This window comes from Erpetoichthys calabaricus, chromosome 8 (assembly GCF_900747795.2).
Source record: "Erpetoichthys calabaricus chromosome 8, fErpCal1.3, whole genome shotgun sequence".
NCBI classification, from domain to species: Eukaryota; Metazoa; Chordata; class Cladistia; order Polypteriformes; family Polypteridae; genus Erpetoichthys; species Erpetoichthys calabaricus.
The window spans coordinates 141,591,133-141,617,469 of record NC_041401.2 but is presented as its reverse complement, the minus strand read 5'-3'; the positions used below and the strand labels follow the sequence as shown (position 1 = coordinate 141,617,469).

The 26,337-nt window shown below is 38.0% G+C and overlaps 1 protein-coding gene across 2 annotated transcripts in view; it reads left to right on the top strand.

The window, feature by feature from the left end:
* The window catches only part of igf2bp2a (insulin-like growth factor 2 mRNA binding protein 2a), a 340,760-nt gene that overhangs the window by 275,139 nt on the left and 39,284 nt on the right, over positions 1-26,337 (top strand). The window contains exons 11-12 of one of the 2 annotated variants that reach the window (XM_028807546.2): positions 4,966-5,034; positions 19,912-20,028. In XM_028807546.2, the coding sequence (XP_028663379.1) occupies positions 4,966-5,034; positions 19,912-20,028 (186 nt within the window). The remainder of the gene's footprint in view (positions 1-4,965; positions 5,035-19,911; positions 20,029-26,337) is intronic. The other variant, XM_028807547.2, reaches the window with a different exon arrangement.

Below are 26,337 nucleotides of genomic sequence, written 5' to 3'. Positions count from 1 at the left end.
TTAATTTTAATAAAGGTGACCTATCACATATTCAGATCCTACTACTTCAAATTTGGCTCTTTTGTTTTCTCAGTTTTAATTAATGTAATTAATTATTTATTAAAGTGTAATGCACATATATTATCCATACATTTTCTAATCCACATCCATTTCAGGGACGTGGGGAGTTAGTACCTATTCTAGATTCATATGGCTGTACGCTGGGCTGAGTTCAAATACAAAACTCTGGGGCTGTGATAAAGAATTGCTAACCACAGTGCAAACATGCTACCTTTAAACAATTTTTAAATAAATGTTTTAGAAATGCAATAAATGAATAGAATAAATACAACACATAACCATTGTTGTTCACCAACTTATTCTTATTTAGAGGAGATATAAAAGATTGGAGTTTTATACTTCTTTTAGAGTCTGTGTTCCCTTACTTGGCAATGTATGTGTCAACTTCCAAAACTACTAAATGATTTCCTCTTCTCCCTAATCAGAATTCTCAAACTAGTCAACTAGACGTCTTTAAAGAAAACCTTTCTTTTCTTTATATTCTCAGTTTTTGTTATTGAATACTGCACAACCTGACATCTTTTTTTGTGATCAGTTGGTATTCATTAAATGTTGAGTCAGGAACAGAATTGTACAGTAAGAACCTGATATCTTATTCTTAGTAGACATAACACAGTATTTCTTCACTGTCCTTTGGATTTTGAATGTTAAGAATATTAAGAATGAAAAATTCTCACACAAATCAGTAAGCCATATATTTTAAAACTCAACATTAGAATCTCAGCAGGTAGAGCCAATCATGAGAAAAAAAGTGAATATCCCCAAATTGGGGGCAGTGATGCTCTTTTGTGCTTCTTTAACCAAGTCCTGGCCAACCCCAACAGTGGTATTTGGTAGTTTCCTGTTCCCAAGTATTCCATTTAAAATTAATAGCTTGTTCTTATAAGTTAAATAGTTGACTTTTGGCCTATTTCAAAAAGTGAAGAAGAAAAAAAACATTGCCCACCCCACATCATATCTCTATACTGACTTCTGCTCTGACTGTTTGGTAGAGAGACTTTCCGGTAAAGTAAGACGGAGCACACTGTTTCTCTCTCTATTTAAATAAATCCTTTTATCCCTTTTCTTTTACCAGCAAGTCTTTGCCATCTTCAAAATCTAAATCTTTTTAGTACTTCCAAAGGCATCCTTTTAAACCTATCCCAGGATTATTTGCCAAATAGGCCCCAAACCCATTGGTCATTGGCAGGCCTCTGCATTTGCAAGTATGGTAAACTAGTACACCCTCTAGTACCCTAATGTGTTCTGGCTCCTCTGAGCATTTAGGAGATTTTCAGAAGTGTGTCTATAAGGCAGCTTTCAAGCATCCTGCTTGTTGAGATGGCACTATGGTCTCATTCAGCTCTCCTGGTAAACTTTTATAACCTTCCATGTTCACGATGATAACAAATGCATCTATATATATAAAATCCCTATGTGCGTCCAGGTGTCCGTGTGTGGGTGTCTTCTGATGAAGTGCGCATGCACAGGGCACGGTGCAATGCGCGATTTTACTGTCAGAGAAAGTTAGAGGCGTTTTACGGAAATACAAACCAGTATTACTGCGAGAGGAAATTAAAGGTACACAATACAGTGATGCATATTACAGCCACATACAAGCCAGTATTACTGTCAGAGGAGATTAAAGGCATATTACCAACGCGCACGCCTGTATTACCGCCAGAGAAAATTAAAGGTATATTATGGACGTACAAGCCAGCAGACGTACAAGACGGTATCCTTCAATAAGGGTGCGCACAAAATGTCGAGCCTCAAAAGGGCGACCTCAATTGGGCGCAGCGAATAAAGGCGTGCGTAAATAAAGATCTGCACCTTTGTTGCTCTTCATATATTCCAGAGCCATTTGAACTAAATTATCTACGAACGCCTTTATTCGCCACGCTCAATTGAGGTCGCCCTTTTGAAGCTCGCCTTTTTGTGCACGCCCTTATTGAATAGAGCCGTACAAGACAGTATTACTGTCACAGAAAATTAAAGACACACAATACACGGCGGCAGCCCACGAAGAACGGTCAGCTCAGCAAGTAAACATCAACAAAAGAAAGGCTGAAAGAAAGAAAAATACGACCAACAAAAAGAATGAGGTCGAAGTCCCTTGCCATTTAATATAGACTGTTCCTACTAATGTTTATGCACTACTGTTCTAGCGCCCGTTATTGTAACGGGCTAAATGACTAGTAACAAATATTGTAGTAAGTTACTCCATATGTTTTTAACTAATACTTATGCATTTTTACACATTGTGTAATAGTAGAACAGTGTAGCCTTGAGTATTAGTAACATTTAATAAACAACATGTTAACTATCTTTTCCTGTTTATGTTTTACTGGTAATATTTGGTAGACATAACAGCAAAGTCTGAAAACTTTAATTTATAAATTAAATGCAAAAAATTTCAGAGCTTTTTTATTCAATTACAGCATTACGTGAAGCCAGTCTTTTCCTGGCAGCATCCCACATCACGTAGAAAGCATTCTTTGACAGGGCACCAATATGTTACAGTCACATGTAGGCACTAAGCCAATAAATCTACACATTATGGAGGAAGCTGACATGAAGAGAACACTTAAACTCTACACAGAGAAGGAACAGGCAGTGAACTGAGCCCAGGTGTCTGAAGATTTGATTTGGCAGTGTTAAGCATTACACTACTGTTCTTCCAATGAAAAATTATATTGTGACAAATTACGACAGACTTCTGATAAATGACCACTTGCTATAGTAACTGAACTAACAAAATTAGTAACGCTTTAGGTAGAGCAAAAATACATTTATTGCTCATTTATTCTTGTGTAACAAGACCTTAACAAAGGCTTCATATGGTGTTAATGACACTTGCAAAGCATCAGTTAAATGGATATTCATTTGTGCAATGTGACCTACTAAAATAACTTCACTTTGGAACGGCCAAAGGTAGCTTAAGTGATACATCTGTGTCTTGATATTGCCTGTTTCAGTATAAGAGTTATGAATCATTCTTATTCATAAGTAACTTCACCAAAATATCAAATGCCATACTGCACTTAGATGAACAACGTATTTACTGATGAGCCTAAAGGAAGAGTAAACGAGTAATAGATGCATTGCAGTATCTATCAGATGTTGCAGTATCTAAACTGAAGTGTTACCACAAAATAAATAAACCATAAAATGTAAAATAAAACAAATGTGCATCTTTGACTTTTCTGCAGACCTTGTCTATATAGTAAAATTTATACCCCATAAATTAAAATAAATGCAATTTGAAGGGGGATGGGCTGCATCATCATTTAGCCACAAGAGAAAAGAATAGATAAAAGTTATTTCAATGTTAAAAAAATTAAACGATGATTAAAAACACAGTGTTTCTAATCTATGTTTGCTGTTCAGATTGAGTCTTTATTAGGCTAATCAGGCTCATTTTAATACAGTAATCATTTCCAGGGATGGCTATTAAGGTCTCTTTCTATAGTGGGCAAATTTCTTTGTCTATTGTAGTATGTAGAGTTCCCCACAAGTTCTTCTTACCTTGTTTGAATAATAAGTACATAGATAATTGATTCTACTTAAAAAGTAGGCATTTACTGCTGAAGAAGCAATTTCTGTTATGAACATGAATGTGATAAAAAAACATTTTTCTAAAAAGTTTCAAGTACATTTTCAGTGTAAACACAAAGAGGGTGGTTGCATCTCTTTCACCTAAAATTCTGAAAAAGTTTCAAAGGTATGCATATATTCCTAGAAATGTTCTACTAAAATGCCAAGGTTCTTTTGAGTCTGTTGACCAGGAATAATCCCCAGATTGTGTGCCCTTTTCATGATCACTGCTGCCTTTTGCTTCTAATCAACAGTAAGAAAGAAACAGTAAACAGTAAGATTACAGCTGCCTCCTGTGGTTGGATCACATAAGCATGACCCAGTAGGATGCTTCTGTTGGCAACTTTAATAAAGTTGTCATAGACCCCAACACTTCTTCTAGACAGATGTTTAAGCAACCTTTAGGAATTCTGCATTGTTCAGAATGATGTGTCATGTATCTAAGTGACTGTTGTAAAGTGCTGCTATACAGGATGTCATAAATCATGGCTGAAAGTGCAAAACAAACTCATTTTGTTTGGCATTTTACTGTGTTGTTACTGCAGTTGCATGCAGAGCCAATGCAACAAATATATCCAAGGTTTTTATAAAAAAGCTAATTTGTACGTTCCTTCAGATCAATGATGAGTTACAGATGGTTGTGGAGACCATTTTTCTTCAGTGCAAAGGGCCAGTAGCTTGGCTTGAAGGTTAAAGTGGTCTTGGGACATATCCACTGTATGTCTCAGCTGTTTCACAGTTACTCACTTTGGATACATTTTATTTTGTTTTTTTCAAAATACAAGAATGCTTAAGGAAAATTTTATTTCACTTTGAATTGTTGTGCTACCTTTTTAACTTTGGGCTTGATTGAAAGGGGGAGCACTGATGCATTTCATAGAGCTCTCAAAAAAAAAATGACTACGTATTAATGAGGCCTTCAGAATGTACGTTCAAGAGCGTGGTGATGGTGGGATTTCAGACAGCCTTGTTGATTTGTGAGATTGTCCCCTATAAATGGAAGTCTTTTTCCTGACATAAGCTTTGGGGTAGTTCAGGCTTTTGACATGTTTATGTTGTAGATATTGGAAGAATTGGTTTAGGTGGACCTCCAGTTTGGGACACTTTCTGCCCATTTCCAATTTGATTTACCCCTACCACCCACTTCTAACTGAAACAATAAATAATATGTGTGAGAGATTGGGGTTGGGGTGCATTGTTTAACACATGTGGACCAATCTAAATCAGTCCTGTTCAATTTGTGGAAATTGAGGGACACTGAGGGATAGCAAAGTTTTTACTCCTAAATGGCCAGTTGAAATGCTAACTTTGGTTTCTCTGCTGCTATAGAGTCAATCATCATATCTGAGTGGTCTGTACGGGGTCCCTCCAGCCAGCATGGTATCTCACCAGCACTCAGTAAGTGCACACTACCTAATGCTGCCTGTACTTGCTTGTGCTGCTAGCCTGCTCCATTTTCTCTCCTGCTATATCTTTCTTTCATTCTTTCTCTCATTCTCTCTCACAATTAATGTTGCATGCTTGCTTCTGCCGGAGAAGGTGCAGCACCTGATAGATGAATACAAATCTGAAATATCTTGCACATTTCTGTTTGGCTGCCCACAGCTTGACTCTTGAAACACAGTAAATCTAAATATATAGGCATCAAACTGGATGTCTCGGATAACTTGCTGAACATCTGGGAATGCATCCAGGGCTCTGCTTTGTTTGTGTTTTATTGTTGTGAAAAAGCCGGGGTGGTGAAAGTTGAAAAGAGGAAACTATTTAATGCACCTTGAAAACGTGGCAAGTTATGGCAGGGAATTTATGCAATGAACATGATCTAGTTGTTTTGTTTTGTCTGTTTGTTTATTCGTGTATTTTTTTTTTTTTTTTTTTTAATAAGGTAATAATTCCTTGGCTCATAGTACATCATTTAGAGTGAAGGGAAGATTAGAAATTTGGTGAACAACCGGGATGGCCCTGAACTTATTTTGTTTTTATTTGACTAATTTGAATGAGTGGAGAATGTGTAGCAAACAACAGCAAAAAACTGAAATCCATTCAGATTTCAAGTGATTGTAATTTGCAGTCACACTTTTCAAGAGTTGTATATTCAAAGATCACAACCTGACCTGGCAGACAGTAGGGTCCTCTTTATTTTTTTAGCTAAGTGTTAAGTACAGAGGTGGAAACAGTACAAAAAAATTAAACTCAAGTAAAATTAAAGTTACTTAGACAAAAATGTAATCAAATAAAGTTAAAGTAACTGACATGTAAACTACTCAAGTAAAAGTAAAAATGTATTCTCAGAAAAGATGACTCGAGTAAGAGTATAATTTATTTACTTTAAAAATGACAAACTTAAATTAAATATATTAGTCAAATATATATGTTGTGCTTTGGAAAGCATTGGCAAAATATACAGCACACAGTAGTACAATGGATTTTATTCATCAAAAGACATGTCATTGACATTTATAACCATACATACATGTATATGGCAGTTCAATTTCAGACTTATTATTATGTGGTGATTTATTACATATGCTACTAGCAAATGTACAGTGATCAAGTAATCAGAATCACCATTAAAAATCAGTTAATAGAGAATCACCACAGCATTATTGTATTGGAGCAAATATTAAAAACTCACATTCATGTGGTTTTGCTACACTTCTTCAAACACATGAAAGTACTGAATAAGGAAAACAAACATTTAGGAGTTTGGAGAAGTGTTCTCAAAAAGAACAGGCCATTGATTATTGCTGATCCGTAGTACAGTACTGGACATGTACAGGTTGTGTCTTTTGTCAATTGTTACTTGAAAAATATGCTTAGACACATACAGTAGTATGTGCCAGCTCCTAGTTACAGTATGTGTCTGGTGTCAAAGTTGTTTGCAAGAGAGGGCAGCTAGCATATGTGCAAAGTGCACCCCACTGATGCATCACACATAACAAAAGCGAGCATCCTTTTTAAAATGGTGCCCTCTTTTGTCATAACTTACTCATTTGGACAACTGGACACTATCTCAATTGCAACAATACTTGGCCAATGTGGTAGATTTACAGGCCATGGTGGGCCTAGACACAGACCTTGTTGGAGCTCTTTTCTTTTTTATTGAAACTGATCTTAACAGACTCGATAAGAGCACTGTATCCTACAGGTAACAATATTCTATTACATTTTGAATGATGTGTGCAGTTCACACAGTTAAAATAATCATTCAGGTTTCAAAAAAGTGCAGAAGCACAACCACTTATTTGTTTAATAGCAGTAAAATTAATGCAGTAAACAATTAAAATTCTGTTATTCTTATCACTAGGTTAAACTAGATAGATAGATAGATAGATAGATAGATAGATAGATAGATAGATAGATAGATAGATAGATAGATAGATAGATAGATAGATAGATAGATAGATAGATAGATAGATAGATAGATGATACTTTATTAATCCCAAGGGGAAATTCACATACTCCAGCAGCAGCACACTGATACAAAACAATAAATTAAAGAGTGATAAAAATGCAGGTATAACAGACAATAACTTTGTATAATGTTAACGTTTACCCCTCCCCAAGTGGATTTGAAGAGTTGCATAGTGTGGGGGAGGAACGATCTCCTCAGTCTGTCAGTGGAGCAGGACAGTGACAGCAGTCTCTCACTGAAGCTGCTCCTCTGTCTGGAGATGATACTGTTCAGTGGATGCAGTGGATTCTCCATGATTGACAGGAACGTGCTCAGTGCCCTTCACTCTGCCACGGATGTCAAACTGTCCAGCTCCATGCCTACAATAGAGTTTGCCTTCCTCACCAGTTTGTCCAGGCATGTGGCGTCCTTCTTCTGTATGCTGCCTCCCCAGCACACCACCTCGTAGAAGAGGGCACTCGCTACAACCATCTGATAGAACATCTGCAGCATCTTATTGCAGAAGTTGAAGGACGCCAGCCTTCTAAGGAGTATAGTCTATTTCAACTTATTTCAACTATTTCGATTAGAGACCAGTGTATTGGCTTAGTAGCAATTAAATTTAAATATAAAACATCAATAAACATTTTATAACTTTTTCTTTTATTTATAGACCAATTCATTAAAATATAGAAAAATGGATCGGACTTTTTAGACAAAAATGGTCACTATGATATTTGCAAATTATATACAGTACAATATTTTTACAAATATTCAGTGATTTAGTACAGAATCATTGGGAGTCTATGGCAATACAAAAATTATCCATAAAATATATAAATCCACTTTGATTTTCGGGGTGTCTTTGAATTCATCCCTCTGTTGGTTGATCATTTTCATTTCCATCAAACGATGTGGCATCCTTTCGTTCCTAACACATTACCCAGTCCATATCAGTATAGATATCTAGCATGATTTTTTTTTCTTATTGAGATCTGATGTGTTTTCAAACTGTTCCTTTAATTTTTTTGAGCAGTTTATGTTGCAATATTTAACTGATGCTGGCAGCTGTTTAAAATGTAACTATATAAATTTATTTATTTAATCTTAATTGTGCCATAGTTTTTAGTGTTGAAATAGGCGGTTAATTGTATGTGTATTATGAAAGTGTTTTTTTACAGTGTACTAACTGGTCATTTCTCATACCTGAGATGTAATTATTAATATGAATTCAAATTATCAGTATGTGGCACTTGTTTCTTACCTACAGTATCTTAAACTCTTCCAAACAAAGCAGTACAAACCCCTCGTATTTAAAGTGTTCACTACTTTGTCAAAAGGTCTGTTTTGAGATGCAGAGCACTTGCTAGCTAGAATCATTGAACTTGATAAATATCGGTGAGCTATAGAGAAGCGTAAGTAGTTTTTGACTGTTACCATAATTGCATTGAACGACTTTATTTTTTAATAGTTACAGGCTGTCTTGTTTGTTTCTGTCACTACTCTAATTAACAGGTGCAGCTTTTCCTTCTGTACCAATAAATCCACCTGTCTGGCTATCAGAATTTTACTACTACTCTAAAAAAATCAACTTACCTTCATACAGTTTCCAATAGTATGAGAAAAAGTTCATGTATACATCTAAGTTTACTTCAAACTTTACTTTGCTTTACAAAGCAAAGTTTACTTCATATAATAAAGCTGCTTTGTTTTATGTGTTTTGAAATGGAACAGCTGTACTATGTTTGGACAGTCTCTATTTTATAAAGAGTGCTGGAGATATTAATTTTGCCATTTCACAGGTAATCTCCACATGCAGAAAACAGTCTCGACACAAGATTTTAGGTGGGGTCTTTAGATAGATAGATAGATAGATAGATAGATAGATAGATAGATAGATAGATAGATAGATAGATAGATAGATAGATAGATAGATAGATAGATAGATAGATAGATAGATAGATAGATAGATAGATAGATAGATAGATAGATAGATAGATAGATAGATAGATAGATAGATAGATACTTTATTAATCCCAAGGGGAAATTCACAAATTTAACACTTGTTGGCCAATATACTGGGCTGTTTACACAGCTGTAGAGGACTGCCTGCCCATTATGTTATTTACTAAAACACTTTCCACTCCAGTATTATGATGACCTAAAATATTTGTGTGCAGGCATATTTTAATTTTTCATTGAAAACTGCATTTTAGACATAAGCAACCAATTGTACTTAGCAATGGCCCACTTCAAAATGTAACAAAGTAGAATCGTTACTAAAAAAATATACTTTTTAAAGAGTAAAAGTATTTGCATTTAAAAATACTTTAAAAAGCACAATTCCCTATATAAACACTCAAGTAGTAACAAAGGTAAATGTAATTTGTTACTCCCATCCCATTGCTTAGGTAGAGGTGTCATCTTTTGGGAATGCTCTCTTGATTGACTGTTGCATGCACTGATCAAAGTCTTCTTGTGCATTTTGACTATAATACAGCCTATTGAATTATGTTTTTTGGGAACATATCGTATGCAACTGTTATTATATGTGATAGGAAGTGTGAGAATTTATCTCAAGGGTGTGTTGCTGTGTGTCCAGCTTGGCTTTGCAAAAGTCCATTAATTTGGCTGTTTCTGCAGTTTTAGGGAGGAGTTTAAAATAATAACACAAATGGGGTAAGATCAACTGATGTTATACAACCTGAGACAGGGATGGTTTGAAATTCTCAAAGATGTGTAAATTGCAAATTCATAGAAGATGCTAAGTAAGATAATAGATAGATAGATAGATAGATACTTTATTAATATTTGTATCCTTGTCCCTTTGAAAGCTAGATTTTTAATTGTTTTGTTTTGTTATGTAACATCGATAAGCTTCTGTTCCAAGACAGCTGCTTCCCCAGGAAAGTAAACTGAGTCAGTGTCAAGTGCCCTTTCAATGGAACAGAAGCTTGGTGATGTTGCATCCTCCTTTTCTTTTTCCATCACCTTTTCTAGTAAGATGTGCCGACGAAGTTCCTGTGCATGTCTTGCACAGTACATGTGTGTTGATCCTGCTGCACTGAATAAGCTCACGCCTTCTGGTGCACGATGTCAACGCAGCACTTGTAAGAGTTAGCTTTTTTCAATTTTATTCTGTCAATGACGATCACGCTCTAAAACCCTCTCCTGATCTGACTCTAAGTAACTGCGCCAGCATAAATTCAAACCGATCTGACGCTGTTCGTTTTCAAATAATATTTTATTAGTGTGATGATGTTTTCTGATTGGTACTATTCAGGTCATAAAATGATTTCTTCAAAATATCATATACAGTATACCTATGTCTGTGTTTTTTTTTTTTTGACATCATACACCATAAGGTGCATACTAATTCTGCGTGAGCAGGAACACTCAATAAAACTGAATAAAAAAAAATAAAGTGACGGTGAGATACGAAGAAGGCCAATTCACCAGCGTTTGTGTGTCAGCTTTTATCCCTCCAGATCAGAGAATGTCCAGTTCCATTGCCTCAAATCACAACTCACATCTGCAGTTATTCCCAGTTTCAAATAAAAACTAACAGCGTCAGATCCCTAGGGCGGTAGTATGTATCGTGATCGTGAGTGAGAGAATAAAAGTGAAAAAAAAGGAAACTTTTACAAGTACACTACTATAAATGTACACGGTCTGTTACAGACGCAAACCAAATGTATGTGTGTACTGTATAATATTAACAATAACAGCAGCTCACTACTGAAAACGGCAAATATAGGAGGCAGTAGGGATCAAACCGGTGGCCCCTTGATTACAATTCAGCAAATTTTACCACTACGCCACAGAAGCTGATGCATTATTCTTAAACCTTTTGTGAAAGTGCTTATTTAATCTTTGGACTTCAGGCTTCACACATTCTATAGTTTATGCCATTTTGTTAACATTTATTACTAAAATATGAAAAAGTTTCTGTTTTAACAATGTGTTTACACAGATTACTGTAGAAACAGAACACACATGAAATGCATGTGTTCCAAATAACGATCTATTATTTCCACTCTAAAACTCCAGCACTTCACTCCCAGATAATCAAACAAGGCATGAGCTGGGAGAACTTAGTGAACGTTCTGTGATGGTGGGGGATGGAATAGCTTGCTGCTTGTCTTAATCGGCACATTTACAGGACAAAAGACATTGACGGTGAGGTGCGAACGGATTTAAGGTGGGCCGGATTTACGAGTTTTCTCGTAGGCTCTGGTAATTCTAGTGTTAACTGACTTTCCATCTTTTTCTTGTTTGTTGTAACCACAGAATATATGTATTCTGCTTTGACAAGAAGTATTTATGATTTTCCCTTCACCTTAATTAACGGCACAATCTGCTTTATATTGTATCTCAAAGCAACATGTGATGTAATAGCACTGAAGGAGATGAATTTGGTTGTATTTTATGTAAATAGACCATTTGTTATATTGTCTTAAAATTTTTCCCATGTATCACAGAAAAAAGAATTCCTATGAGATTAAATTTAATTGGTATCACACCTTTGTAGGCAGTGTATCATAATCTTAATATGGCACTAATTAGACTTGTTTCCACAACTGTGTACCAATTTAATATTATCCTGAAGTTAAAGTATCATAATTACACACTACAACCCCATCAATATCAAGCCGAGTAAATGTCAGACCACAAATCCAGCATTGTTACAACATGAAGCCCATAGTAAGTGTAGATGTTATTCTTCAAGTTAACACTAGAATTACCAGAGCTAACGAAAAAACTCGTAAATCCGGCCCACCTTAAATCCTTTGCACCTCCCTGTCAGCCTCTTTTGTCTTGTAAATGTGTCAAAAAGCCCAAGTAGCCTGCTATACAATCCCCTCACTGCCTCAGAACTGGCAAGAAGTTTTCCCAGTCCCTGCCTTAATTAATTATCTGAGAGTGAGCTACCCCGAATTGTAAGGGGAAATAATTTGATGTGTGTTTTGTGTCTACAACAATTTATGTAAACACATCGTTAAAACAGAAACTTTTTCATGCTTTAGTAATAAATGACAAAATGTAGACATGAACTGTATAATGTGTGAAGGCTGATGGCCAAATATCAAATAAACACTTTCACAAAAGGTGCAAGTACAATACGACAGCTTCCGTGGTGCAGCGGTTAGAACTGCTGACTTATAATCCAGAGGTCGTGAGTTTGAAACCATCTCCCACGCAAATTTACCGTTTTGAGTCGTGAGCTGCTCTTATTGTTAATATCCTCTTTAATAAAAACCCTGTGTGCATCCATGTGTCTGTGTGTGTGTCTTCTGGTGAAGTGCGCATGTGCGGGGCACGGTGCGATGCTTCAGAGCAGATGCTTCAAAGGCCGCCTGACGCGTCACACAAGACAGAAAGACAGAGAGGGTGGGACCTATAAATATCGCGGGGCCGATCCAATTGGATTTCGGTAAATGAGGTAAGACCTAAAGTGCGGGGCACGGTGCGCTGCTTCAAAGCAGATGCTTCAAAGGCTGCCTGATGCGTCACACAAGACAGAGAGGGCGGGACCTATTAAATTTTTCGGGGCACAGTGCAATGCTGCAAAGCAGATGCTTCAAAGGCCGCCTGATGCGTCACACAAGACAGAGAGGGCGGGACCTATTAAATTGCACGGGGCACGGTGCGATGCTGCAAAGCAGATGCTTCAAAGGACACCTGACACGTCACACAAGACAGAGTGGGCCGGACCCATTAAACTGTGACTATCTACTAACATGCCACCGATAAAAAAGGACACGTCAAGTAGGACAAAAGAAACAGACAATCAAATCCTAAATAAGAAACATCTCTTGGAAGAACGGTCAGCTCAGCAAGTAAATATCAACAAAAGAAAGGCTGAAAGACAAAGAAAAATACGAGCAAATAGATTGATTGAAGAAAAAGAAAATGAGCGTCAGAAAAACGCTAAAACAGAAAAATTCAGAAGAGCAAATAGACCTATAGAAGAACAGGAAAATGAGCGTAAAAAAATTCACAAAGAGAAAGACTAAGACGAGCAAATAGATCTATTGAAGAAGAGGAAAATGAGCGTCACAAAAATGCAAAAACACACAGAGCTAAGAGAGCAAGTCTTACTGCGGATGAACGAAAATCAATGTGTCAGCAACAAGCTAAAATAAAGAGAGGCACGATAAGAGATCTTCAAACACACACAACACATTAATCAACAGCCACAGAGGAGACGATAAATGACATAAGAGAGATGCCGAAAGACAAAAAGCTAGGAGAGCAAGTCTTACTCCAGAAGAACGAGAATTACAACGTCTGCGACATGCACAATTACAGAGACTGGCCCGGAGTAAATGAGTGGAAACAAAAGAATCAAGGGCCACAATAAAAACAATGGCACTTATAAATGATATGGTGAATATTAATGAGGGTAACATCATACCCCACACATGTGGAGATTTAAATCACATATGCAACTTTTGTCAAGCAAAACATTTTGAAGCAGAAAGACCATCTGATCAAAAATTTACACAGTGTTGCTCAAAAGGAAAAGTAAATCTTCAACCACTTCAAACAAATCCTTTCATACAACAGCTCATGACAGGTCAGCATCATTACAGCAAACATTTCATGGAAAATATAAGGTCAATAAATAGTGCTCTGACATTTGCATCTATGGGAGCTAACATTACTCTGCCTCCTGGCTATGGGCCATACTGTTTCCAAATCCACGGTTCGATTTGTCACAGAGCAGGAACACTGCACCTCAACAGGGCCAAAACAGACAGTTTGCACAATTATACATTTTAGATCCCTCTGAAACTGCAGAGCAAAGAATGGAAATTTCTGCCAACTCAGGAATAAATTCAGAGCTTATGCAAACATTAAGTACATTTATGGCGCAATTCAATCCTTTTGCAGAGGCCTGCAAAATGTTGTACCAAGTTGAAAAAGAAATTGAAGAGGATGCTGCCAAAACCGGCAATGTTATTAAGGAAGTGTCCATGACAATAGTACAAGATTGCAAAAATGACCAAAGGTGTTATAACGCACCTAAATATAATGAGGTTGCTTTTATTTTTCAAAATGATGATGGAGAACCACCACTTGAAAGAGATCTTCTTATACACTGCAAACCAACTGAAGATAATACAAACCAAAGAACAACACAAAGAATTAGTGTCCTTGATCCTAATTTGGAACCCATGGTTTACCCATTGTTATTCCCCTATGGGGATCAAAGCTGGGGAATTGACATACCTTTGCAAAAGAGCCCACAAGCTTTATTAACTTTAGCAAACCAGTCACACAATCCTAGAGTCACTCAAATGCAATACTACGGTTACGGTCTTTCCATCAGAGAGGATTTTAACCCCTTCTTAAATGCTGGCCGCCTTACACAGCAATATATAGTTGATGCATATGTAAAAAAAGAAGCCAACAGACTCAATTATATATGTCAAAATCAGCCTAAATTGTGCGTTGAAAAATACTCAGGATTAATGGATCATTTACTTAATGAAGCCAATGAAGCAGGCCTGAGTCCTGGAAAAATGTATTTTTTGCCTTCTTCATTTGCAGATAGCCCCAGAAGCATGCTACAAAATTATCAAGATGCTATGGCAATTGTCAGAAAACCTGATGTTTTTATTACAATGACATGCAATCCCAAATGGGAAGAGATTGTAAATAACCTACAACATAGTCAAACTGTTGATGGACAACCACATTTGGTTGCAAGAGTATTTCACCTAAAACTGAAAGCTCTAATCGATGATATCTGTAAAAAACATATTTTTGGAGTCCTAAAAGCAATGGTCTACGTGATAGAATTTCAAAAGAGAGGTTTACCACATGCTCACATACTTCTCATTCTTAAAGAAAGCTGTAAACCAAAAAATGAAGAACTGATAGATAAAATTGTCTCTGCTGAAATCCCTAATATAGAAATCACTCCTCGCTTACATGCAATTGTAACAAAACATATGATTCATGGACCATGTGGAGCACTCAATCCTAATTCTTCATGTATGACAAATGACAAATGCTCTAAGGATTTCCCGAAGGAATTCCAAATAAAAACTATTGCTAACAGCAATGGCTATCCAAAGTACAAGAGAAGAAATACAGGCCAAAGTATAATTCTTAACGGAAAGAAAATTAATAACAGTTGGGATTAACCATATAATCCTTACCTAGCCTTGAAGTACAATTGCCACATTAATGTTGAAGTTTGCGCATTAGTGAAAAGCATCAAATACCTTTTTAAATATGTGTACAAAGGTCATGATTGTGCTAATGTTGTCATTCAAGAACAAGGCACTTTGAATCAAGATGAAATTAAGACCTTTATTAATTCAATGTATGTCAGCACTCCAGAGGCAGCATGGCGTTTGAATAGGTTTGAAATGCATTATCAATCACATACTATCCATAGATTACCAGTGCATCTGCCTGAAGAACAATTAGTGTTCTTCAACCCAAATGACATTACCACAGCGGTACAGAGAGCTTCAAACCATGATACTCAATTGACAGCTTGGTTCAAATTAAATCAACAAAATGACGAAGCAAAGAACATATTATATTCTGACATTCATTTGCACTATGTGTTTGACTCTGAAAATTGTAGGTGGAAATTACGTGAACATGGTGCAGAAAAAGTTATTGGACGAATGTATTCTGTCAATTTTACATCAGATATAGAGCGCTACTGTCTGCGTCTACTATTGCTGCATGTTCCGGGTGCAGTATCCTTTGAAGATCTGAGGACAGTACATGGAAATGTCTATCCTACTTTCCGAGAGGGCTCAAAAGCTAAAGGACTTATTAACGATGATCAAGTGTGGGAAAACACTATGGAAGATGCTGTCCAATTCACAATGCCTAAACAAGTTAGGGAATTATTTGCATATTTCTGCATTTTTGCATCATTACAAAATATGAATGACCTTTTCCTAAAATATGAGCAATACCTCATTGAGGATTTAGTTCACAAACATAAACAACACAATGATGATTGCACAATATGTTGTAACATCGCACTTAAAGAAATATTCAACATTCTGCTACTACATGGCAAAACCTGTGAAGTTTTTGGATTTCCTTCCACAATGCCAAATACTGATCTACTTTCGAATACGTATGACAAGGAATTTCAAAAACACACAGCTGAACAAATGGAGAAAACATTAAACAGAGAACAAAAATCAGCTTTACAAAAAATATTGTCTGCAAGCAAAAATGACAACCTTTTCCACTGTTGTTTTTTCTTGGATGGTCCAGGAGGTAGTGGTAAAACCTATCTTTACAAAACCCTTCTCAGCACAGTTCGTGGAGAAGGTAACATTGCACTCCCTGTAGCCTCCACAGGTATAGCAGCCAATCTTCTTGAAGGTGGAAGAACATACCACTGTCAGTTCAAATTACCTATTCCGATACTTGAGAACTCAATATCAAATATGCGCCTCAATTCTGCTGATGCTGAAAATTTGAGATCATCTACAGTAATCATTTGGGATGAGTGTACTATGGCCCCCTCTATAGCTCATGCAGTGGTCGACACACTGCTCAAACAAATAATGGATAACCACAAACCCTTTGGAGGAAAAGTTTTCTTACTTGGTGGAGATTTTCGGCAAACACTTCCCGTAGTTCCTCATGGTGACCGGACAAAAATTGTCGAAGCATGTATAAAGTATAATACAGTAATCCCTCCTCCATCGCGGGGGTTGCGTTCCAGAGCCACCCGCGAAATAAGAAAATCCGCGAAGTAGAAACCATATGTTTATATGGTTATTTTTATATTGTCATGCTTGGGTCACAGATTTGCGCAGAAACACAGGAGGTTGTAGAGAGACAGGAACGTTATTCAAACACTGCAAACAAACATTTGTCTCTTTTTCAAAAGTTTAAACTGTGCTCCATGACAAGACAGAGATGACAGTTCTGTCTCACAATTAAAAGAATGCAAACATATCTTCCTCTTCAAAGGAGTGCGTGTCAGGAGCACAAGCTGTCAGAAACAGAGAGCAAAGCAAACAAATCAATAGGGCTGTTTGGCTTAAGTATGCGAAGCACCGCGGCACAAAGCTGTTGAAGGCGGCAGCTCACACCCCCTCCGTCAGGAGCAGGGAGAGAGAGAGAGAGAGAGAGAGACAGATAAAAACAAAGAGTGAAAAATCAATACGTGCCCTTTGAGCTTTTAAGTATGTGAAGCACCGTGCAGCATGTCGCTTCACTAAGCAGCTGCACACAGAAGGTAGCAACGTGAAGATAATCTTTCAGCATTTTTAGACGAGCGTCTGTATAGTCTAGGTGTGCGAACAGCCCCCCTGCTCATACCCCCTACGTCAGGATCAGAGAAAGTCAGCGCAGGAGACACAGAGAAAAGTAAGTTGGGTAGCTTCTCAGCCATCTGCCAATAGCGTCCCTTGTATGAAATCAACTGGGCAAACCAACTGAGGAAGCATGTACCAGAAATTAAAAGACCCATTGTCCTCAGAAATCCGCGAACCAGCAAAAAATCCGCGATATATATTTAAATATGCTTACATATAAAATCTGCGATAGAGTGAAGCCGCGAAAGGCGAAGCGCGATATAGCGAGGGATCACTGTAAACTGTGGCAAAACTTCCAAGTACTTAACCTTACAAACAATATCCGTTCAGTCGACACTGAATTCAGCAATTGGTTGATCCAAGTTGGCAATGGTGATACACCACACATTGACGGTTTGCCTGAAGACATAATTGAAATCCCTTCAAAAATTTTATGCACACGAGATATTGTCAAAGACTTATTTGGAGAAAGAATTCCTGTTGCCGAAGTCTCAAAGATAGCAAAAAAATCTATTCTTTGCCCAAAGAACTCTGATGTTAATAGCATAAATTTGTGTGAATTTCCCATTGGGATTAATAAAGTATCTATCTATCTATCTATCTATCTATCTATCTATCTATCTATCTATCTATCTATCTATCTATCTATCTATCTATCTATCTATCTATCTATCTATCTATCTATCTATCTATCTATCTATCTATCTATCTATCTATCTATCTATCTAAATGAAGAGGTCCTAAACATTTTGGAAGGAGATACTGTAACATTCTTCAGCTCAAACTCAATTGATGACTCAACTGAGGAAGATATGCAGAACTATCCTATTGAGTTTCTTAATGAGCGAACTCCAACAGGAATGCCAAGGCATAAACTGAACCTTAAAAAGGGAGCAATAATTATGCTCCTTAGGAATGTAAACACTAAAAGAGGATTGTGCAATGGAACCCGCCTCTTTGTTAAAGACTTGAAAAGAAACCTCATCACTGCTCAAGTAATAACAGGTTCAGCTGAAGGGGACATTGTCTTTATTCCCCGTATTGATTTGGTTCCATCCTCTACTACTTTACCCTTTACCTTAAGAAGGCGAGAATTTCCAGTTACATTAGCCTTTGCCATAACAATTAATAAAGCTCAGGGGCAAACCTTAGAAAAAGTTGGCATTTACTTGCCAGAACCAGTATTCAGCCACGGTCAGTTATATGTTGCATTATCAAGACTTAGAAGTTTTCAAGATGTTGTTGTCAAGGTTGTAGATGGTCCTGAGCAAGGCAAGCTGTTGCCAAACTCGGACAGAATATTTACAAGAAATGTTGTCTATAATGAAATTTTATAGAAAAATTTCATGAGGTAAAAAAATAAAATTTTTTTCCTAAATATCTTCTTCAGATATTGTGTATTAGAGATTGTTACAAAGTTTTACACTAAGGCAATATTAATTATACTTACTATATTGTCATATACGTTTCTATTTTATTTTTATTATTATTTTACTTTACACTACTGTTCTAGTGCCCGTTATTGTAACGGGCTTAATGTCTAGTTATACAATAAAAACATACATTTGATTTGTGTCTGTAACAGCCAGTGTAAATTTATAGCACTTGTAAAAGTTAGCATTTTTTTTTTTCACTTTTATTCTCTCAGTCACGATCACGATACAACACCCACCCCCCACCCCAGATCTGTCATGGTTACTTTTTATCTGAAACTGAGAATAACTGTAGATGTGAGTGGTGTTTTGAGACAATGGAATTGGAAAGTCTCTGATCTGGTTGGCTCTGGTAATTCTAGTGTTAAGTACCGTTGCTAATTCAAATGATTTGTCCAGTGATTTTCAGTCATAGTCTTCATTTACATAATCTTACTTAGGACCAGTTTCGACACACTCCTGTGACCGCCTGTCATGTAGTCTGACATTGCCTGTGACTCTCCTGGACAAAATCAAACAATCAATCAAAGAGGCAAGTGAGAACTAACAACCAATGAGCACTCACCTGGAAGTACAGTGCTTCTCGCAAACAGAATACCATGTCAGAATGTGGAAAAAAAGAGAGATATTGACCATGTCAGGAAGCATGTTGTTGACGGCCAGAAAAAGGGGCAAGTGCATGATAATTTTCAAATTTGAAATTGTGCTGGAATGTCATCACAGAATTGTGTCATTTGTCATCCTCTTTGATTTCTAGTCATATTATCAGGCAACAAGATTAGCACTGACAATCATCAAGGTTGACATCTCCTCTTGACTACAGCTTGTGTAATGCAATGACGGCTTTTGTAACACTCTTGTTCACGTGCTGTTCTGTTAGTATATTTTTTCTGTTAAATATGATAGAGGTTTTAGTCGCAATATACTTGCTTAAGAGGAATACTAACTTTTTCAATACTTTATAAAGTTTTTTTTTTTTTTATTTCAGCACATATCTGCTTTTTTCATGCTCGCGCACTGGCTGAGTTACCTTTCCAGTTGAATTGCTTCATATGTGCCTCTTCTTTGTCAGATACTCACTTGTGATCATCCTCACTGAGCTGACCAACCCTGTCCTCCTATTTCTCAACAGGCCCCTGAACAGGAAGTTGTATACCTGTTCATTCCCACTCAGGCTGTTGGGGCACTTATTGGGAAGAAAGGTCAACACATCAAGCAACTGGCGAGGTTTGCTGGTGCTTCTATTAAGGTGAGAATCTTTCTGCATTGCCTCAGATGAAGGTCATAGGTTGAGAAAATTTTTAAATTGATGCTGTAACTGTTGTATATAAGGAGTTAATTTAGCATTAAATATTTCATTTAAACCAAAATAAATGAATGCATTTCTTTTTAGTACAGTGCATCCGGAAAGTATTCATAGCGCCTCACTTTTTCCACATTTTGTTATGTTAAGCAGGGGTGTGCAAAGTCATTCCTGGAGGGCCGCAGTGGCCGCGGGTTTTTGTTCCAACCCAGTTGTTTAATTAGAAAACAATCCTTGCCAATAATTACATTTCATGGCTTGTTAGTGCTTTAACTCTGCTATGTCAAGTCATTCTCAAATCCTAGATTTTTTTTCCCATTCTAAAGATATCATCCAAATATTTTGAAGTGTAAAACGGATGGGTAATTCTCAATCCTTCACTTTTTTCTCTTCTCTTTCCTTCCATGTATTTAATTAAACCAAATAGTGCCTGATAAATACACACAGGCGTAAAGGGTAACAAGCAAAATGGAGAACTGCTGGTTTCTTTTGTCATTTGCATCTTATTGCTAATAAGGAGCAATTACAAACCAAGAATGCAGCTGTTTAAGACTTAAATAAGCAATAAGGGTTCAAAATCTTAACGAGGGAGATAACTAAAATGAAGCAGAAGTGTTTCTAGAGCAATTAGTGCTTCTTATTAAGCAATTGGGTTGGAACAAAAACCTGCTGCCACTGCGGCCCTCCAGGAATGACTTTGCACACCCCTGTGTTACAGCCTTATTCCAAAATGGATTAAAAACATTTTTTTCCTCAGAATTCTACACACAACACCCCATAATGACAACGTGAAAAAAGTTTACTTGAGGTTTTTGCAAATTTTTTAAAAATAAAAAAACTGAGAAATCACATGTACATAAGTATTTGCAGCCTTTGCTCAATACTTTGTCGATGCCCCTTTGGCAGCAATTACAGCCTCAAGTCTTTTTGAATATGGTGCCACAAGCTTGGCACACCTATCCTTGGCCAGTTTCCCCCATTCCTCTTTGCAGCACCTCTCAAACTCTATCAGGTTGGATGGGAAGCGTCAGTGCACAGCCATTTTAAGATCTCTCCAGAGATGTTCAATCGGATTCAAGTCTGGGCTCTGGCTGGGCCACTCAAGGACATTCACAGAGTTGTCCTGAAGCCACTCCTTTGATATCTTGGCTGTGTACTTAGGGTCGTTGTCCTGCTGAAAGATGAGCTGTCGCCCAAGTCTGGGGTCAAGAGCGCTCTGGAGCAGGTTTTCATCCAGGATGTCTCTGTACATTGCTGCAGTCATCTTTCCCTTTATCCTGACTAGTCTCCCAGTCCCTGCCGCTGAAAAACATCCCTACAGCATGATGCTGCCACCACCATGCTACACTGTAGGGATGGTATTGGCCTGGTGATGAGCGGTGCCTGTTTTCCTCCAAATGTGACGCCTGGCATTCACACCAAAAAGTTCAATCTTTGTCTCATCAGACCAGAGAATTTTCTTTCTCATGGTCTGAGAGTCCTTCAGGTGCCTTTTGGCAAACTCCAGGGCGGGCTGCCATGTGCCTTTTACTAAGGAGTGGCTTCCGTCTGGCCACTCTACCATACAGGCCTGATTGGTGGATTGCTGCAGAGATGGTTGTCCTTCTGGAAGGTTCTCCTCTCTCCACAGAGGACCTCTGGAGCTCTGACAGAGTGACCATTGGGTTCTTGGTCACCTCCCTGACTAAGGCCCTTCTCCCCCGATCACTCAGTTTAGATGGCCAGCCAGCTCTAGGAAGAGTTCTGGTGGTTTCGAACTTCTTCCACTTACGGATGATGGAGGTCACTATGCTCATTGGGACCTTCAAAGCAGCAGATTTTTTTCTGTAACCTTCCCCAGATTTGTGCCTCGAGACAATCCTGTCTCAGAGGTCTACAGGCAATTCCTTTGACTTCATGCTTGGTTTGTGCTCTGACATGAACTGTCAACTGTGGGACCTTATATAGACAGGTGTGTGCCTTTCCAAATCATGTCCAATCAATTGAATTTACCACAGGTGGACTCCAATTAAGCTGCAGAAACATCTCAAGGATGATCAGGGGAAACAGGATGTACCTGAGCTCAATTTTGAGCATCATGGCAAAGGCTGTGAATACTTATGTACATGTGCTTTCTCAATTTTTTTTATTTTTAATAAATTTGCAAAAATCTCAAGTAAACTTTTTTTCACGTTGTCATTATGGGATGTTGTATGTAGAATTCTGAGGAAAAAAATGAATTTAATCCATTTTGGAATAAGGCTGTAACATAACAAAATGTGGAAAAAGTGATGCGCTGTGAATACTTTCCGGATGCACTGTATATGGTGGCAGTATGTTTTTCCTTTTCCTTGGAAGATTTTTTTGTTCAATGCTTGATAATATCCAAAAAACCTGAAAATAATTTGCACTTTATTTGTCCATGTGGGGCTGTGAATATATAGGTTACATAAAAGGATGTCTGGGGTTATATGTTAGTGCTAAAAAAGTGTGCTGTCGATCTTTTAGCCAAATAGCTCTCTATTATAAAAAAAAATCTTGGAAGACTTGGAAGGAGACGATACGTGATCTTCTTGGAAGACAATTTGACGTCCCGCGAGAGACACTTTATCGTCACGCGAGACAAGGCAGTGAGACAAAAGGACAGCTGCTGTACAGGCTTTTACATGATTGACACGCAGCGCGACATGCAGAATATGCAGCTGAACAGACTGCATCTCCTCAGCGTGCGTTCAAACCCCCTCTTGAAAATGCAAGCAGCAGAGATGCAAAGTGGGATGAGTTTGTGGGGATGGGAGGAGGTGGGTGAGCAGGGGTCAAAGTCCCCTAGTATTTCTTTATTTTTAAGCAAAACAGACCATTAGGAAGTTTACAAATGGGAAGGCATAAAATTAATGCAGGTTATCTGAAGCAGGTATATTGCTCCAGATAACAGTTTTCATTTGTGTAAAGAGATGCTTCCAAGTTCTCCTCTGAAGTACCTTTTCCTTCCTACTCCACGTTTGTTCTTAGATGCAGGATAAATCTGTTGGACTGACTGTGGTTTCCGTTCACAGTTAGGTTAGGTGGAATGGCAATGCTAAACTGGCCTCTGATATGTGTGTGTATTTGTATGTGTGAGTGTATTCTCAATACAGTAGCCTGGCACCCTTTCCAAAGATTGCTCCTGCCTTTCGCCAGGTCCTTGCAGGGATAGACTCCAGCTTCCTTGCAACCCAGCTTTGGATAAGTGGGCTTGTAAAATGGATAGTTGGATGGTTCATTTTGTTGAAATCTTTATAAAGTTGAAAACTTGCATCACTGCAGGCCAATACAATGTCTTTTCTGCTTAGCAATGAAGAAGCAATCTCAAAGTACTGTAGGTAATGCCTTTTATTTATGGACTAGGTTGTTGTGATCTGATAAAAGTCTTGTATATTAGCTGCATTTTGTTGGCAGCATGGTGAGAAATCCTCACAATTTAATTCTTATATTGAAGTAATGTAGAGCAAAGAGACAATCTCAGGTTTCTGCTATTTTTATAAAATCGCCTTACATTTCAATACACAACACTGACAGGTCAGGTCGGGGAGCATGGACTGGTATAGCATGGTGCTGTACCCACCACATGACAAAACAGGTTGGGATCCTGGTTGGCAACAGTCACCATGACTGTGTCACTTTTCTATAGCCTTGACACTGTTTTCAGTTGTATTTGTTTAAGTCATTTAGTTATACTTACTGGCAAATTAAGTCCAAATTATATAAGAAGTGGAGGCAAAAAATCCCTTTGTTGGGATAGCAACTGCTTTATGTTTTACCCTAGAACTGAATTCTTATGGAGCTGCTAATTCTTTTTAATGTAATGAGACCCATAGCAAGGTTTTCCATTTTCACATGAAACAACAGTAATTAGTATGTTCACTCTGCCTTCTTAGTAGCAGTGCCACTACTTTTAGGTCCACACTAAGGGTCCAGTTGTAGTTGTTGTATTGTGTATGTATACTTAGAATATGAACAGAAATCACAATATTAGGCAACTACAGTAAAACAGTACGCGAAAGAAAAATTTGAAGATGATCTTTGTGATCAGCAGGCCAAAATCCATAAGTTGCACCCAGATGTGTTCAGGAAGCAAAATTGTCTTTTTCCAGTCTAATCATTCACTTTTTTGGTTAGTTCAGGGGCGCTGCAAACTGAAAGGAATAATGATGTTCATGAACACTCTTATCTTGTTTTCAACTATACAACTGCAAAATTAGTTCATTCATTCTATTCATTTTATTAAAATCAAATAACATTCCATACAAGCAAGTCAAGTTTAACAATAACAAATCAACCCCCACCCATGAGAAAGAGAGCAAGATCAGCAGAGTAAAACTTTAAACTAGTAAAAATAAGTAAATAGATAAATTAATAAAAATAAATAGAATAAGAAAGAGGGGAGACAATCTGCTTCCTCAATTTAAATGCTTATTCTAAAATGTTATTGATTAGATCCTGCCAGGTTTTGAAAAAGTTTTGTATAGATCCTCTAAGTGAGAATTAGAATTTTTCCAATTTCAGATAGTATATAACATCAATTACCCACTGACTTAAAAGAGGAGAGTCAGGATTCTTCCAGTTGAGCAAGATAAGTCTACATGCTAATAATGAAGTGAAGGCAATTATAGTTTGTTTGTCCTTCTCCACTTTAAGCCCATCTGGAAGTACACCAAACACAGCTGTTAATGGATTAGGAGGGATTGTGGCACCAAGGCTGTCTGAAAAGCATTTCAAGATTTTGGTCCAGAATAACGTTAATGTGGTGCAGGCCCAAAACATATGGCCTAATGAGGCTGGAACTTGATTGCAACGTTTGCAGGTTGGATCTTGCCCTGAAAACATTTTGGACAATTTTAAACAAGACAGATTTGCTTAATTTATAATTTTAAGTTGAATAATTGTATGCGTTGCACTTATGGAGCTCGAGTGAATTCTGTGCATTTCTACCTTCCACTCCTTTTCTGAGATGTTGAGTGAGAGATCCTTTTGCCTTTGTACTCTTGGATCTTTGAAAAGGAGGAACTGTAAAATGTTTTTATATATTACGGAGATTCTGTCTGGGTACTCAAGACTGATCAAACTTGATACCTTCATGCAGAGACTTTGGAGCTGGGGTACTTCTAGGGGAAGGGAACGGGTTTATCTATGAGTAGTTAGTGTTCCTATGTGGAGGTAACATTATGGATCTGAGGAATAACTAGCTGTCTTTGAAAATGGAGACGAAAATAGAAAATACATTAGTATAAGTGCAGCAGAGTATGTAAACTTTAGATGTGTGCTGTAATCGCTGAAATTATTTGAAATTATGCATGCATACCATCACAACCACATGTAAGTAAATATTAGAAGAATATATATTGTCACAAGCGGCTGGGGGATAGACCCAGGTGGGACGCCTGGAAGGACCCGGAGGTGGCATATTCGTCCTCCGGGCCATGAGGGGGCAACCGCCCTGCATAGGGAGAAGAGCAGGGAGGCTCAAGCCCATTGGGGCCCGTGGCCACCGCCAAGGGCCGCCCCGAGCCTCAGAGAGCCCGGGAAGCATTCACTTCCGCCACACCTGGGAAGATGGACGAACAGCCTTCCAGGGACGCCCGGAGTGTTTCCGGGTACAAGGGCAGCACTTCCGCCACACCAGGAAGTGCTGCCTGAAGAATGTCATCAGGCACCTGGAGCACATCCGGGTGAGAATAAAAGGGGCCGCCTCCCTACAATCAGGGAGCTAGAGTCGGGAGTGGGAGCAGGACGAGGCTCCCGTGGAGAGAGGAAAGACGGCCCACGGACATTTAAAGAGAGGCCCGTGTATAAGTTGATTAGTGCTGGGAGCACAGTGTGTTGTACGTGATTGTGTTGTGAAAGGACTATAAATAAACGTGTGCTTTTGGATAAAGATGTAGTGTCAGTCTGGTGGTGTTCGGGCATGTCTCACTATATATATATATCCTCTTTAATAAAATCCCTTTGTGCGTCCAGGTGTCCGTGTGTGTGTCTTCTGGTGAAGTGCGCATGCGCGGGGCTTCTGGTGAAGTGCGCATGCGCGGGGCACGGTGCGATGCGCGATATTACTGTCAGAAAAAGTTAGAGACGTTTTACGGAAATACAAACCAGTATTATTGCGAGAGGAAATTAAAGGTACACAATACAGTGACGCATATTACAGCCACATACAAGCCAGTATTACTGTCAGAGGAGATTAAAGGCATATTACCGACGCGCACGCCTGTATTACCGCCAGAGAAAATTAAAGGTATA